This window comes from Antechinus flavipes, chromosome 4, assembly GCF_016432865.1.
Source record: "Antechinus flavipes isolate AdamAnt ecotype Samford, QLD, Australia chromosome 4, AdamAnt_v2, whole genome shotgun sequence".
NCBI lineage: Eukaryota > Metazoa > Chordata > Mammalia > Dasyuromorphia > Dasyuridae > Antechinus > Antechinus flavipes.
The window spans coordinates 204808746-204825111 of NC_067401.1; the positions used below are offsets into that span (position 1 = coordinate 204808746).

Below are 16366 nucleotides of genomic sequence, written 5' to 3' on the forward strand. Positions count from 1 at the left end.
CAGAGGAAGCAGACAAGGAAGAGGAAGAAATGGTGGAAATCATCTCATAAATGGCGATTCACAAAAAGCAGTCTATTCAAACAAGGACAACGGGGAGGTGGCTGAAGTGGATTCTACTTAAAATATCACGTGAAATAGTCAAGGAAAGAGAAAATATACATACAGAAATACATGTAAGTCAATAGAAAAATAAGGGAAAAGGAAGAATGGAATAGGAAGAGAGAGTAGATTAATGGAAGACAGTCAAGCAAAACAAACTAATTTCAGAAGATGGATTTTGAAGACACAGATGCTTTAAAAAGAAAGAATAAGAACCTGTTATTGGATTCTGGGTGAGGGAAAAAGAGGGAGAAGGGAATAGAGGGCAGATTAAATAACTGGTGCTGAGCTCACAACTTCTCTTTCTCACCACCTTTTTTTAAATGGGGACAGGAAATTTAAAAATATAAGGGAATAAAGTAAAGGAAAATACACAATTAAAAACTATACTGAATGTTAATAGGATGAATTCACCTACAAAAAAAAAAAAAAAAAAGAGGATAATGAAATGAATTAGAAAGCAGAATCTAATATCCAAAAAAAAAAACTGAGATGAATGAAAAAACTATACTTACTATAGGGAGTGAATTTATATCAGTACTAAATATATGCATTAAATGGCATAGAATCTAAATATTTAAAGAAAAAGTTATAGGAGAAATAGTAAAAAAAAAAAAAAAATAGTGGGGGAATGAGGGGTAGCTTCAATTTACTCCTCTCAGATCTAAATAAATCAAACAAGAAAAATGTAGAAAGTGAAGGACCTCAACAGAACTTTATTAAAGTTCAATAACAGATCTCTAGAAATAATAGAAAAATATATGTATTCTCTCTCAGCCATACATGGCTCTTTCAAAAATATTAACAATATTACTGCATAAAAACATCACAAATGTAGAAAAGCAAATATGTTAAACACAATTTTGTGGACAACAGTGCAATAAAAAATGATATCCAATAAAGGTTACTAAAGAAATGATTTAAAATTCACTGAGACTAAATAACTTAATCCTAAAGAATATATGGATCAAATGATAAACAATAGAAATAGTAAACTAGTAAATAGTAAAAATAAAACAATATAATGAGACAACATAAAACAATTTCAGAAATGTAGCTAAAGGATTCCAAAATTTATGTCTAAGCACCTGAATCAATAAAAAGCCAGATCAACAATTTGTAAAAGCAAGTTAAAAAAAAAAAAAAAAAAAAAAAAAAAAACTGGCAATCCTTAGAGATACCTGGACCACATATTGAGAACCACTGCTATAGACCAAAGGCAAATTTCTAATAGACTTGGGATGGAAAATGCCATCCACATACAGAGAACTATAGAGACTAAATGTGGATCAAAGCATACTGTTTTCAGCTTTTTGTTGTTGTTTGTTTATTTCTTTTTTGCTCATGGTTTTTTCCCTTTTGATCTGCTTTTTCTTGTACAACAAATATGGAATTGTTTAAAAGAATTGCACATATTTAACCTATATCAGATTACTTATTGTCTTGGAGAGGGGGGAGATAAGGGAAAGAGGGAGAAAAATTTGGAACACAAAATTTTACAAAAATGAATGTTGGAAACTATCTTTATATGATGTATTTGGGAAAATAAAATCTTATTGAAAAGTTAAAAATAACATAAAATAAGCCATAGATAACATGGTATGTAAAAAGCCAGCCTTGAAGTTAAGACCATCTGAATTGAAATCCTATCTCATACATACACTAGGTAAATCACCCAGCTTCTCAAGGTCTCAAGCAATTCCCTAAGACTGTAAGCAATACTGCAGTTACAGTACTGCATTGGCAGTGAATGTTTCTTTAGTGGGAATTCCCTTACATCATAAATCACAGGTTTAAACCTAAGAAAGTTATGATGTAGCAGTTGGCATTATATTTGAAAAAACAGAGAACCTGAAGGGTGTATGTGTGCATGTTTGTTATACACATGTTCAACTTGAAGAATGAAACCACTTTAAGGGAATTCATCACTCTATTATTCTGATCAGAACTTGGCTAAAACACTCACATACATAAACATAGTAATAGCTAACATTTATATAGCCCTACAATGTGCCAGGAGTTATGCTAAGTATTATGCTAACTATTTTACAATCTTTATAAAACCAGGAAGTAGGTATTGTTATTCCCATTTTAGACATAAGGAAACCGAGGCAAATAGGTTAAGTAACTTATGTAGAGTCACAGACTGGTGTCTAGATCAGATTTGAACTAAGTAGTTCCTGATTCCAAACCCAATAGTCTATTCACTGGATCAATTAGCTGCCCACAAAAATGTGTGTGTGTGTATCCATATGCTTTATCTTTGTTTTTGCAATCATTATTTTAGTCTGAAGTCAAAGAAATCAGTTAAATTCTTTTGCTTTGTGTTACCAAAAAAATAGCTATAGTGGGCTCAATTCCCCAGTATATTCCATCTTGTTTTAACTAAGAATCTCTTTTATCTTTAATAATTCCTTAACTAGCTTCTGGCAGCAAGAACTGTTTCTACACTTGAACTTCTGATTGGAATACTTGTGAATGACAGAAACTATCAAGTTGGCTAGAAGTTAGCAGAGATCATGAAACAGAAAGTTACTGTATTTATCTTTTCCATGTAATGTAATTCCAAATGTAATTCTATTTGCATTTTTAAAAATGTTACTAAAGCAGTAATATTTGGTACCAAGGTGGGGAAAGAACTAATATTCCAATTCACAAAACAAAATGTATGTTATAGATGTTATAATTACTAGACTATAGCCTTCCTGAATAGTGGACTTAGGTCATTACACCATTACTACCCCCACAGACCCCTAACTCAATATCTAACATAATCAATGTTAGCAAATAACATAGCATGTATTTGTTGAATCAATAGAAAAATGAATTCATCTCCAAAGTGAATCCACTTACAAAAAGTACTAAACATTTTTTTTTTTTTGCACTAGAGGAAATGATGTATACAAAACACTGTACTAAGTAGTTATAAAAATATTTAATAAAATTAATGTAAAAACAAGAGGTGATATGTAAAACCATAACTTTCTTCTACCACTCATCCTACTCTTCTTTATTTTACATCTCCCACAGCACCTAGCAAAGCAAACAATGTAATGAATGCTTAATGAGTAAATAAATGCAGTGTCTACTTTCCTGAGAACTCGCATGTCACTATTAGATAGCCCATGTAAAAAAAAGTTTGGAATTTGAACTATAAAGCAACAATTATTGCAACCCATGGCAACACTATCACATTTTCACCCTTAATCCTTTAAGAACATTACAAATATGATTATTTTATTAACTCAAACCAATTCCTAATTTTTAAAGAATTAAGTCTGAATCAAGCAATCCAAAATTGAAAAATCTGACAATACACTAGCAGGATGCCAAAGTAAAATAATGATTAAAATAATAAATTATAGCACAGAAAGAGAATTGGACAGGAGTCATGATATATCTAAATCTGATACAATACTGTGTGACCTGAACAATAACTACTTGTGTGATCTTAGACAAGATGTTTCCCATTCTGGACCTCAGTAAGACACCAACTAGCAATGACAGTAATAAACCAATTCCTCCTGAAGATATAATTCTATATTATCGGCCTCTATCAAAAAAAGGACAATGCTTCACAATTAAAATAATCAAAAGTGCTTATTACTTTTTCAACAGTTGAAAAAAGAAAAAAAATCCAAACAATATACTTATTTTTAAATAAAGATTTCATTCAAATGTCAATCAATGGTACCGAATTAACATCTACTATAAATTTTAACATAACTTTTATTGTGCAATAGTTTGAAAAGTTTGCTCAATGACCTAAAAGCAGGACCTAAGATAATAAAGGCTATGAATAACTTTAAAAGATGCCTTTACACTGTAGTTCATTACACCAAAGTTAAATTTCCTAATATCAAGAAAAAAGCAGATAAAGATTTTTTTAAAAACTGCTAATCATTTGTGACATGGATGTGTCCATTTTAAAACTGGATGTAGAGAGATTATCTTCATGCTTTGCTTGCTTTTTCTTCTTCTCCCACCTTTTCCCAAAGTGGTTCCTTGATGTGTTCTGGTAACTGTTCTAATCTGGTCTGCAAAGAAAATAAAAACCATTTCATCAAGTAAATAAACCACATGATATGACTTCTAACAGTAAGTCGCTAACCACAAATGTGGCTTCTACACTGACTCTACAAAATTTCCTCTACTTTTCCACAGACCTTGAAAGTCATGGAGTAAGACTATGGGAAAAAGTAACATCACAACCTCCTAATCCACATTCCTTCTGTCCATCAACCACTTCTTTAAAGATGGGAGAGTCAAGAAGCTTGGGGTGGCAAAGACAGGGCTATGTTTTGCTTTTCCTTATGGTATTGGACAGGGATTGGGATGAAGGATTTACTTACTATCTGTGTCTATTACTCCCTTCCTCTTTCCCCTCCACTTTCTCCTCACCAAAAATCATCATTTCTACTGATTTGGCAAGTCCAAAATGTCAATGTTCTAATTTACAATTTTCTCTCAGATAAGGGAATTATACCTTTTTTACTTCCATGGCTACGCCTTCAGGTAGGTTTCGTTGGATATATTCCAAATAGACATCCGCTGTACTCCCAGTTAAATGTTGTAACTAAAAAAAAAAAAAAAAAAAAAAAAAATCAGTCTATAATCTATTAAAGCAGTATGCCACACAATGCATTAATTCACACAGACTTTGAATTATAGAATGTCTAAGGGACCATAGAAATAATCTAGTCCAACTTTCTTATCTTGCAAAAGAGGAAACTAAAGTCCACAGAAGGACTTTATGCTTTCAGTTAAACAACTAATTAATGGTGAAGCCTAGACTAAAAATCAGGTCTTATAATATATAAATCTTATAGGAAAAAAAAACATATAAATAAGATTATTTCTAAAAGTTTTTTTTTTTTAATTTTCTCACTAGACTGTAAACTTAAAAAAGAACAGGGACTTATTTAATCTTCCACATCACACAATGGCTAGCAAACAGTAGATGTGCCTAAATGTGAAAGACACAAAACCCAAGAAGACTGAATAAAATTCCCAAGCTTAATTAATAATTGTGGGATTAAGTTGAATTTATTAAACATGCCAAAAAATATTCAGATTAAATAATGTGTTCTCTAGCCTGTTGTTCCTACCAGCTGGTATGTTGTAAATTTACAAAAAAGGCATTGATCATACTAATCTTAATGTAAAAGAGCTAGAGATTTTGAAGGAAACTATTAAAATGCCACTGTCATTTGCAATATGGCCATCAAAACTGTTCTTTCTTGAACAAGACAAATTTCTAAATAAAGTTAAGAATTTAATGAACCTAATGTGTCATTTATTCATACCAAGGACACATGAAACTTTAGGATGTTTTCTACCTTTAAATCAAAGAGCTGAGACTGGCTAAAAAATAAACAAGCTTATTTAATATTTAAAATACCATAATATGCCATCACACAAAATATGGGACCCTTCAAATAAGTAGTCTCTGGATTTCCAGTCTGAAATCAACTAACCTCTAAACATCTGTAATAAGTTCTCATTTCATACTGAACTCTGTGCTTCTTGAAAATATGTACTGATTTGAGAAGAGTAAAACGTTCCATTTTCCTTGGAGGTTCATGTCTAAAAAGAAATAAGCCAAATAAAACACTTAAGATATTAAAATCATAAGTCAACTTCAATACATGGTACATAGCTTTGTTTAGTCTGACTGGTACGCAATTATTGGGGTTTCTATTTGTTAATCCTGCTATTTGTAACTACAACTGCTACATCAGTGTGCATGCTCAAATAACTTAACATTTAACAATGGAACATTTTCCTATGCAATTAAGCATCTATCTCATTCAAAATTCACATTTACCAATGCTAATATTCAATCTAAAAAAAAATTTTTTTAGTGTGATTTGGCTTTATAGTCTGGATCCACGAAAAGTATAGGGTCAAATCAGTATGTTACATACATAACAGCATTTAGGGTAGTTAGGTGCCACAGTGGATAGAGCACCAGCCCTGAAGTCAGGAGGACCCAAGTTCAAATGTGACTCAGACACTTAACACTTACCAGCTGTGTGACCCTGGGCAAGTCATTTAACCCCAATTGCCTCAGCAAAAAACAAACAAACAAACAAATAAAAACCGCATAGATAACAGCATTTTGCAAATTTTAGGAAAGATAGCAAACATAAATGTCTAAATATACCATTCCCTTTTACATTTTGTATAAAAGGAGAGCCCACCTCAGAACCAGGAAGATCTGAGTTTAAGTCCCAGCTCTGACACATACTGTGGTGTGACAATGGGAAAATTACTTAACCTTTCAAGCTCTAAGCAATTCTTTAACATGGTAAGTTACAGAACAGGTTCTGAACTGCATTGATAGAGGACATTTGCTCATCAGGGATTTTCCTATGCCAGTGTAATCACAGATCTAGGCCCTACCCCTATAAAATGGATCATAGAATATATAGGTTACTGTTCTTAGCTGGATAATACTTGCTAAACACCCCAAAAGGTCTAATTTTGTATCCAACAAAGCAGGTAAAGATACAAAACTGTTCTACTTAACCCCTCCTCAGTGGTAAAAAGGTCACAGAAAGTCACCTTGAGACTATCGTTGACATTTAATGGGCAAAAGAGTTCGCCATGCCTATTCAAGATGATAATTCTAAATTCCTTGTCCTAAATTATTTAGAATTTCTTTCCCAATTAAAGACCCTTTCATGGTCTAGAAAACTCTTATTGCAGGGAACATTATTAGTGAAAAGATACTTACACCTTTTTAATGGAGATACCAAGTTCTTTAGCAGCAAGTACAGCAAAGTATTCATAACTATCCAATACAGCCTTATCATGGCTTTTTACTAAAACTGATAGGCTCTTATATAATGTATCTGGTTCATCAGAAATGGAGATCTAAAGTTAAATAATAAAGAAGGAAATTAAAATAATTACATCATACCTCCTTATTACTTTTTTTTTTTAGTTTATTTACTGCTGAAAGTTTATTTATTGAGTACTGAAATTAGCACATCATTCCTGCTGTTTGTATAATTGCGATCAGCCAAGGGGAAAGAAGAGAAATGAAAATGAACGATATTACATATTGTCTTAATCATCCTTATTTCACCAAACATATAGACAATTTCAGCACTACCAAAGAGGGGATGCCCCACATCATCAGAACATCTATGTAGTTTGAAAGAACTTACAAAGAAATTTATGAAATATCTTTTATTCACAATTTTAGTAAATATGCAATATCAAAGGAATAAATAATTCTTTCTTAGACCTTTTATGTATGTAATCTACCCTTTGAATTCTAACCTACAATAGTTCCTAATTTTTAGCTAAAGAATTATGACATTATATGTAATTGTTCCCATTCTGCCACATTAATGTTTCTAGGTCATCTTGAGGAAAATCAATTTTTCCTCAAGTGTTTATCCAATGACACTCATCTTACTTCACTTCTAAAAGATGATCTTTTTACTCCAAAACAATAATTTACATAGTCAAATTCCAAAGCTCAAAAATTAAGTTTCTGCCATTGTAATTGCTATTCAGCTGATACTGGTTTTTAGTTTTGACAAAGCTTTAAGGGGGTAGGGATTGATGTGCCAGGGCAGGAACAGGAGACAGGAATATTCTGTCATTTCTATTCCAATACTCACCTCTTCACTGTTGTAAATGATCAACACTTAAGTGGTGCAGAATCCTTTATTTAAATAAAAATGTTCTCAAGATGAGTATATATACTTTCAAAGCAGAGAAAACGCCACTTTCCACCAAAATGATATGACTTATTACTTATTATTCTGCCATGGTAAATAATGGTAAAAAGTACTTTACTGATTACTTTATACTAAATTAAGAATAGCGGAATTAGTAGAAATCCTGCAGAGGTCATTATGTCACACTGTGGTAAAAAGTGCTAGATTTGGGAAGACTGGACTAAGTTCAAGTCTTGACTCATCACTTCTTAATTCTATAATTTTGTACTCTGGTTCTATACTATTGCCTTGATCTCTTCATCTCTCAAGTGGCACTAATAACACCTTTCTGATTTAAAAAATTGCCTAAGTAAATGTGAACTATTCTCCCAAGGCACTTAAATGGCACCCTTCTACCCAGAATGACTGAATGAATACACAATATATCAATGCATTTCACAGAGTACTTTATTCCCTGCAATTGCAATCATCCTAAAAATTTCTGACTTCTAAAGGTCTGGCTAAACAATTGGGCAAATGATCCCAAGTGAAACATAAGGTAAATATATTTTCCTGTCCTCTTTCTAGAATCAACAGTAGAATAAATGGTGTAAATGTGGAATATATACCTTAGGTTTGTCTATATCACTCCTGACATCCATATGCAAGCTTGAAAACTGTATCCATTTCAAATGGGTGTTGCTAAAGTTGAAAGACAAAAAACCAAAAAGACTGAATAATGTATATTCAACTGGTTGCTTTGTTGTCCAAATAAGAATTACTGATTGTTATACTTACAGAAGAAAACCATCTCTCTTTGTAGTAATGTTCTTAGGATGGCTTGGAGAAAAGATCCCAGGACTCTTAAAAAAAATTAAAAGATACGAGTTTCAGATATAAAGTTTTTTGTTTGTTTTTTTTTTTTATGTTTTGAAATCATGTATATTTGATAACTTTTTATCAATATTTTAGCAAAGAAAAAAACAAGGAGTTGAACATTTTCCAAATACATTTGATAATCAGTCAAGAAGGATGTGCAGCATAGAGAGAGCCCAAATGGAAGAAAAATCCTCTATAGATAGTAAGACCCACCAGAGATTTGCGTTTGTGTATGGCTTTTTGTGAATTGCATTATGCCTTGGTACTTCGAAGAGTCTCCTTAAAGAAATTTATAATCATTCAAATGAAATCATCTTTTTTTTTTCATTTTATAATTCCATTTTTATTTATTTATTTATTTTTGAATAACTTTTTATTGACAGAACCCATGCCAGGGTAATTTTTTACAACATTATCCCTTGCACTCTCTTCTGTTCCGATTTTTCCCCTCCCTCCCTCCACCCCCTCCTGTAAATGGCAAGCAGTCCTATACATATTAAATAGGTTACAGTATATCCTAGATACAATATATGTGTGCAGAACCGAACAGTTCTCTTGTTGCACAGGGAGAATTGGATTCAGAAGTTATAAATAACCCGGGAAGAAAAACAAAAATGCAAGCAGTTTGTATTCATTTCCCAGTGTCCTTTCTTTGGGTGTAGCTGCTTCTGTCCATCTTTGATCAATTGAAACTGAGTTAGATCTCTTTGTTGAAGAAATCCACTTCCATCAAAATACATCTTCATACAGTATCGTTGTTAAGGTATATAATGATCTCCTGGTTCTGCTCATTTCACTCAGCATCAGTTCATGTAAGTCTCGCCAGTCCTCTCTGTATTCATCCTGCTGGTCATTTCTTACAGAACAATAATATTCCATAACATTCATATGCCACAATTTACTCAGCCATTCTCCAATTGATGGGCATCCATTCATTTTCCAGTTTCTAGCCACTACAAACAGAGCTGCCACAAACATTTTGGCACATACATGTCCCTTTCCCTTCTTTAGTATCTCTTTGGGGTATAAGCCCAGTAGAAACACTGCTGGATCAAAGGGTATGCACAGTTTAATAACATTTTGAGCATAGTTCCAAATTACTCTCCAGAATGGCTGGATGTGTTCACAATTCCACCAACAATGAGATATAAAAAAAATTTGTGAACTTAGTCACCAACAAACAATATAAAAAGAACAAGAAAGAGAAAGTTTCTAACAAACTGTGAGCTTATGTTCAAACAGAAATGTCTTGCCTTTTAAGTTAGGGGACCAATAAACAAACTGCCAGAGTATGAAACTGATGGCAGGACCAATGGGAAGAAAAGACTATGTATGAAAATACTCTTCATCTCAATTCAGTTTGCCTCTCTTGATACATTTCTTTTTTGGGTGAGGAAAGAAAGAATAACTTAGAAAACTTTATTTTTAACTAATCGTTAGAGTAAAAACGCATCATACTTTTTTTTTTCTTTTTTTTTTTTTTTGCTGAGGCAACTGGGGTTAAATGACTTGCCCAGGGTCATACAGCTAGTTAGTGTTAAGTATCTTGAGACCAGAGTTGAACTCAGGTGCTCCTGACTTCAGGCCTGGTGCTCTATCCACTATGCCATCTAGCTGTCCCTTAGCATAAAAAAACAAACAAAAAAACTGAATAATAAACTCAGGAGCTGAGGATGATCTCATTGAATCACAGAACTTATATTGTGCCACAGTTTCCTTTTATTGTCCTGCTTCAGTTTCCCTAAATTGTTCTGCCCCAATCCCCCTGGTTGCAACTCCCCTTCCTAATCATTAGGACTGAGATAATTAGGACTGGAAGCCCTGACCATTAGCATTCCATAGAGCTATAAATTGCAGATAAGTTACTTAGATATATGTAAGCTTATCTCTTGTTCCAGACTTTCTGTCTCTAGTCTGACTACCCCTTTCACTCCCAATGTATCAGAAATTCCAGTCCTCATCCTCCAACCTTCAGAACTGGATTTATGGTCTGTTTCTGGAAATTCCCGCTCACTAGTGTTCAGACTCCATTCCTTGCCTCTGTCTTCCCTGATCACAAGAGCCATATAAAAATCATTGGAATCTCACATTCGACGCTGAATTCTTTGAGAAGAAAGTCCAATTTAGTCCTGGGAGAAGAATGGATTCTGATCTGCCCCCCAGACAATTTCTCCCACTCAGAAATTCAAATAAAATATTAAAACTCTCTAATCTCTATCTTTCCTCAGTTTCTCCGGCATTACACTTAGAGCAACCTCAGAGGATCTAAATTTAGGGCTTAAAGGAACCTAATCTAATTTAACTTCCATTTGATAAAAATCCCCTCATAACATCCCTCAAAATGCAGTCATCCAGCCTCTCTCCACTCAATATTTCCTCCTTACAGAATAACAGAAAGGGAAAGGCTCTCAGACAGCATCCAATCTAACCTCTTTTAACACCCACTCCTGCCTCTCTTCAGTACCTCCCAACAAGCTATCATTCTGCTAGATATCTTATCATCAAATTCATCATGCCTTAGGAAGTCAATCTAAATCCATCTTAAAGTCCTGCTCTTTCTGTTTTCTCAAGGCCCTCTACTCTTCAGTCTCAATCATCCCCTACACAACAAGCCACCTCCCCTTTTTCACATCACCCATACAATCCCTTTTTCACATAAGAATTGTTTTAATATGTAAAGTCAGTCTTCATGTTTATCTTGAATCTCTCTACTCACATGGTTGTTGTGAGGCAATCACTACCCACCACCACAAAGTATTACATAATTACAAGGTATAATTAATTACTTACATATGCTCCATTGACGTCTTAACTCTGAGGCTTCATGCTAGCACGGAGATTACCTTGGCCTCCCAAAGGCTATAGTGGATTAGTACAAGCTCTGGCATATCCAACAGGCTAAAAAGTCTTCAACTGAGATCAGAGCAATGTACTGTGGTCTTGCCTCTAAGTGTGGGGGACCTCACTGACAAAGAATAGGACACTTGGAAATTTGGGAGGCCAAAACTTATAAAATAATGTACTAAAAGTGAAGAGCTTTCAATCTGAGTCTGATGGAAAGAAATGGATCTTGTGAACACTAAAGAATATTTGTCAGACAAACAAAAAAAAAAAACATTTATTAGGCATCTACTCTGTGCCAGGCACTGTGCTAAGCACTGGAGATATGTATAAACAAGCTATAAGCATGAAAAATAGTAAATAATTAAAAGGAAAGAACTAAAATTTAGAGGGCTAGGAGTAGCTTCCTGCTGAAATGAAGTCAATAGGTAGAGAGATGAGAAAGGAAAGCCTTCAGCTATCGAGTCCAGCCAGAGAAAAGACCTGAAGCTGAGACATGGGAGTGACTTCTTCATGGATCAGCCAGGAGGCCAGTGTCACTGGATCAGAGTATATGGCAGAGAGTAAAGGATCAGAAGACTGAAAAACTGTGAGGTAAGAGGTATTGGGTTATAAAGAATTCTGAATGCTAAGTTGAGGATTTGAATCTGATCCTAGAAACAATAAGGAATCACTGGAGTTTATCTGGTTTAAGGCCAGGGGGAAATGAATGGTTGGACCTCCATTTTAGGAAAATCACTTTTGAGGCTTAATGGAAGTCAGAATAGAGTGGGGAGAGACTTGACGTAGGCAGAGCCACTAGCAGGCTGTTGCAATAATCCAAGAGATGAGAGCTTGCAGTAGAACAGTGACAATGTGAGAGGAGAGATGGAAGTATATTTGAATGATGAAAAAGAGAAAATGATGGATTGTGACAACAGACTGACATGGGGAGAGATATGAGGAGTCAAAAATAAGCCTGAGGAAATGGGAAAATGACATTGTTCTCAACATATACAAGGAAGGTAAGAGGAAAGAAGGATTTAGGGGGAAAGAGGAGTTCAGTTTTAGACAAAGTGTGGAGATCTAGTTTATGGTGTCAGAAAGGCAGTTGGAGATATGGGCTGGAGATCAGCAGAAAGGTTAGGACAAAATAGATTTGAAAATCATCAGCATAGGGGCAGCTAGGTGATGCAGTGGATAGAGAACCAACCCTGAAGTCAAGAGGACAAATATAACCTCAGACACTTAACACTTCCTAACTGTGTGACCCTGGGCAAGTCACTTAAACCCCAACTGCCTCAGCCAAAAAAAAAAAAAAATAATCAGCATAAAGATGGTATTTAAATCCCTGGACACTGATAAATTCAGGAGAAGAATATTAAAAGTAGAGAATAAAAGTAAAGGAAGGCCCAGAATAAAGCTCTGGTGAAAGTTAATGGATTCTATAAAGGAGACCACAAGAACAGTTGACAGAAGTAAAGAGTGGTGCTCTAAAAAACCTAGAGAATAAAGTATTTAAAAGAAAAGACTGATCAAAAGTATCAAAGGATTCACAGGATAATTGATTTAGAGTTGGAAAGGACCTTAATCCAACCCTCTCAACTTTACAGATTAGGAAACTGAGGCCCAGGAGGGTCAAATAATTTGCCCAAAATTAATTAGTAAAGACAGAATTGGAATCCATATCTTCTGACTCCAAATTCAATGCTATTTTTCCAACGCACTATAAGTTAGTTATTGACATTGTGTATTGAACAGATATTCAATACCTTTTTTAAAAAGCTGATCAGTCATATAATCAAAATTAGCATTAACAGAGGAAAAAACTGATATTCACAACATATAAAAAGTCTTGAATCCATTTTTACCCTCAGTTAAGTGTAAGCTCAAGGACAATGCCCATTTCATTTCTGCCTTGGTAGAAATGAAACCACTCAATATAGTGCCTTTCTCATGGGAGCTTCCAGATTGAGAAAAGCCTGTAGCCCAAGGAGAGGATGGATATTTTACAGGAGGACATGGACAAGACAAACAGAATGTCTGCAAGAAGCACAGAAGAAGTCATGGACTCACTTAAGAATGGCACAGTGGATAGAGAACAAGTCCTAGAGTCAGGAAGACTCAAGTTCAAATTTAGCCTCAGAAACATTAGCTATATGTCCCTGAGCAATTCCTCTCAGTTTCCTCAAAATGCAAAACAGAAATAATAACAGCACCTATTATTGTGGGGCTAAAACAAGATATTTCTAAAGTACTTAGCACAGCACCTGATACATATAGATTCTATATATTTAATTTTTCCTCTCCTCTTTCACTTAACTATAATTACCTTAACAAATTCACATAAGGCTTTACAGATTACCTAGTGCTTTCTGATACAGTGGAAAGAAATACAGGACTGGAGAAGGTCAAATTCTAGTCAAATGTTGGCATCTACTAATCTGTATATCAACTCACTCCCTCTGGCCCTTACTTTCCTCACCTATAAAATACAGTGATTGTACTGGATCTTTTTGTGCTCCTTACAAGCTCTAACATCTGTTTTTAATAGTCTATATTCTATATTATTGTTCTGTAAGAAATGACCAGCGGGACGAATACAGAAAGGACTGGCGAGACTTACATGAACTGATGCTAAGTGAAATGAGCAGAACCAGGAGATCATTATATACCTCAACAACGATACTGTATGAGGATGTATTCTGGTGGAAGTGGATCTCTTCGATAAAGAGAGCTAATTCAGTTTCAATTGATCAAAGATGGACAGAAGCAGCTACAACCAAAGAAAGAACCAAAGAAAGGAATATAAACTGCTTGCGTTTTTGTTTTTCTTCTGAATTTATACCTTCTGAATTCAATTCTCCCTGTGCAACAAGAAAACTGTTTGGTTCTGCACATATATATTGTATCTAGGATATACTATAACCTATTCAACATGTAAAGGACTGCTTGCCATCTGGGGAGGGGGTGGAGGAAGGGAGGGGAAAAATCGGAACAGAAGTGAGTGCAAGGGATAATGCTGTAAAAAATTACCCTGGCATGGGTTCTGTCAATAAAAAGTTATTTTTAAAAAATAGTCTATATTCTAAGTCCCTTCCAGCTTTGATAGTCAATGAAGCTGAGTACCACCCAGATCTATGTTCAATGTTCTAACCATCCATGTTCTAAAGTTCATTTCTCCTCTGCTGTTTCACATTATGTTCTAACATTATTGGCTCCAAGGCTCCTTCCAATTCTTACTATGTTCTGAAAACCAGAGCTGGCATTCTAAGTTCTGAATTCCTTCCATCTCAAACATTTAACCTTCTAAAACATACTGTATTCTAAATGAATTGTTCTAAAAACTCAGAGTTCCTTTCAGCTCTAACATTCTATATTTGAAAACTATATTATGCACTGAACTAAATACTCTAAAAACCTTAGGTTCTAGCATTCCACTGTATGGTTTTCCCATTCTAGGATAATATTCTGCCACCCATACTCAAGTTCAATAAACTTCAGATACTACCCATCGTCTTCAAGTCCAAGTACAAAATGCTCCATTGGACATTCAACTCTCTTCACAACCCAGTCCTCTCCTATCTTCTCACCCTTGCTCCCTATTTCCATCCTTCCATCCAAGGACACAGACCTCATTCTCGTTCCATGAACAAGACATCAGCTCAGGGTATTTGCTAGAGCTGTCCCTCATGCCTGGAATGCTCTCCCTCTGCCTTACCCTGGCTTTAAGTCCCAATTAAAATCCCATCTTCCACAGAGAACTTTTCCCAAGCCGCCTTCTTTCTCATGCCTTCCCTCTCTTAACATCCTATTTACCCTACATCTAGCTTGTTGGAACATATTTGTCACCTCTCCCGTCCGAGTCCCTTCCAGTTCTGACATTCTCGGTTCTAAAGCTGTGAGTTCTAGGTTAAATGCCATAAAGACTTTTTAGGCACTCTGTTCTCACATTCTAGACTCGGAGTCCCTTCCAGGGTTAACTTCCTATGCTCTAGGCGGACATTCTAGATTCTCTTAAGCTCTAAAGTGTTCTAAGATTCCACATTCTAAACCCACTTTCCCATCCTGTCATTCTATGAAATGAACGGATGAGTCCTCGGGAAACTACAGTGACGAGCAGTTTATGCCCATTTCACAGACCAAAAGGCCACGCAGCTGGAAGTGCCGGGACAGCCCGCGATGCTCTAATGTGTTTGTGGGGCAAAAAGAGCCGAGAGAACAAACCACGTCCTCAGCCGCCAATCCCGCCCTGAGCGTGGAAGCCGAGAACACAGAGACTTAAACCCCGAGCCGCGATGTTCAGCCCAGGTAGCCACTGGGCCACCCGGTCCCTAGTTTCCCTCCCCGGTCACCTGCCAGAGGCGCCGACACAAAACCGCGAGAGAAGCCCGCGCAGCCATCTTTGCCGCCCGACGCCTCCCTTGTGCGTCACTTCCTGGGGCCGGATTTCGTCTTCCGTAACCATAGAGTTTTCCTCTCATAGAAAGAAGGTCCGTCGAAATTCGAGTCGTTCTCAATGAAAGGATCATAGAGACAGGACTCCCGGCGTTTTTACATAAGAGGGCGGGACTAGTGAGAAGTTCTCCCTCTCTTTAACCCCTTGAAAATCACTTTCAGTTACCAGATACAAGTGCGAGTCTTCGCTTTGCTACTTTTATTAGCCCAGTGACGTTGAGAAAAATAACTTCTTTCCAAGGGAGACTTTAATTCCTGCCAGGAGAGGAAGCAGGAAGTTGGAGGCAAAAGCCGCCAGTTTCCTCTCAGAGAAAGGTAGTCCCAGCCTGGCGCTCTTAGATTCCCTTAAATACTGTCAGATTGACGCTGACTTCTGATAGCTCTTTCAGTATTGGGGACGAAGGATCTTCAAGGATCCAAGACTTGATCCTTTC

At 35.6% G+C, this 16366-nt stretch overlaps 1 protein-coding gene across 1 annotated transcript; it reads right to left on the bottom strand.

The window, feature by feature from the left end:
* Window positions 1-3015: 3015 nt before the first annotated feature.
* Window positions 3016-15979, bottom strand: MRPS10 (mitochondrial ribosomal protein S10). Its single transcript, XM_051996970.1, has 7 exons — window positions 15830-15979; window positions 8574-8638; window positions 8405-8477; window positions 6839-6978; window positions 5577-5685; window positions 4586-4675; window positions 3016-4136 (listed from the first exon to the last, which is right to left on the bottom strand). Exons 1-7 carry the CDS (start codon window positions 15956-15958, stop codon window positions 4053-4055), a joined length of 690 nt encoding a protein of 229 aa, XP_051852930.1. The 5' UTR covers window positions 15959-15979; the 3' UTR covers window positions 3016-4052.
* Window positions 15980-16366: the final 387 nt, after the last annotated feature.

Excerpts from the sequence above, each read along its gene's own strand:
- MRPS10 (XM_051996970.1), bottom strand. The coding sequence starts at position 15,958 with ATGAGAGGAAAACTCTATGGTTACGGAAGACGAAATCCGGCCCCAGGA. Across the intron at positions 6,979-8,404 it reads GTGATATAGACAAACCTAAG|ATCTCCATTTCTGATGAACC; the intron begins GTATATATTCCA and ends ATTTAACTTTAG. Across the intron at positions 5,686-6,838 it reads GGTATCTCCATTAAAAAGGT|ACATGAACCTCCAAGGAAAA; the intron begins GTAAGTATCTTT and ends ATTTCTTTTTAG.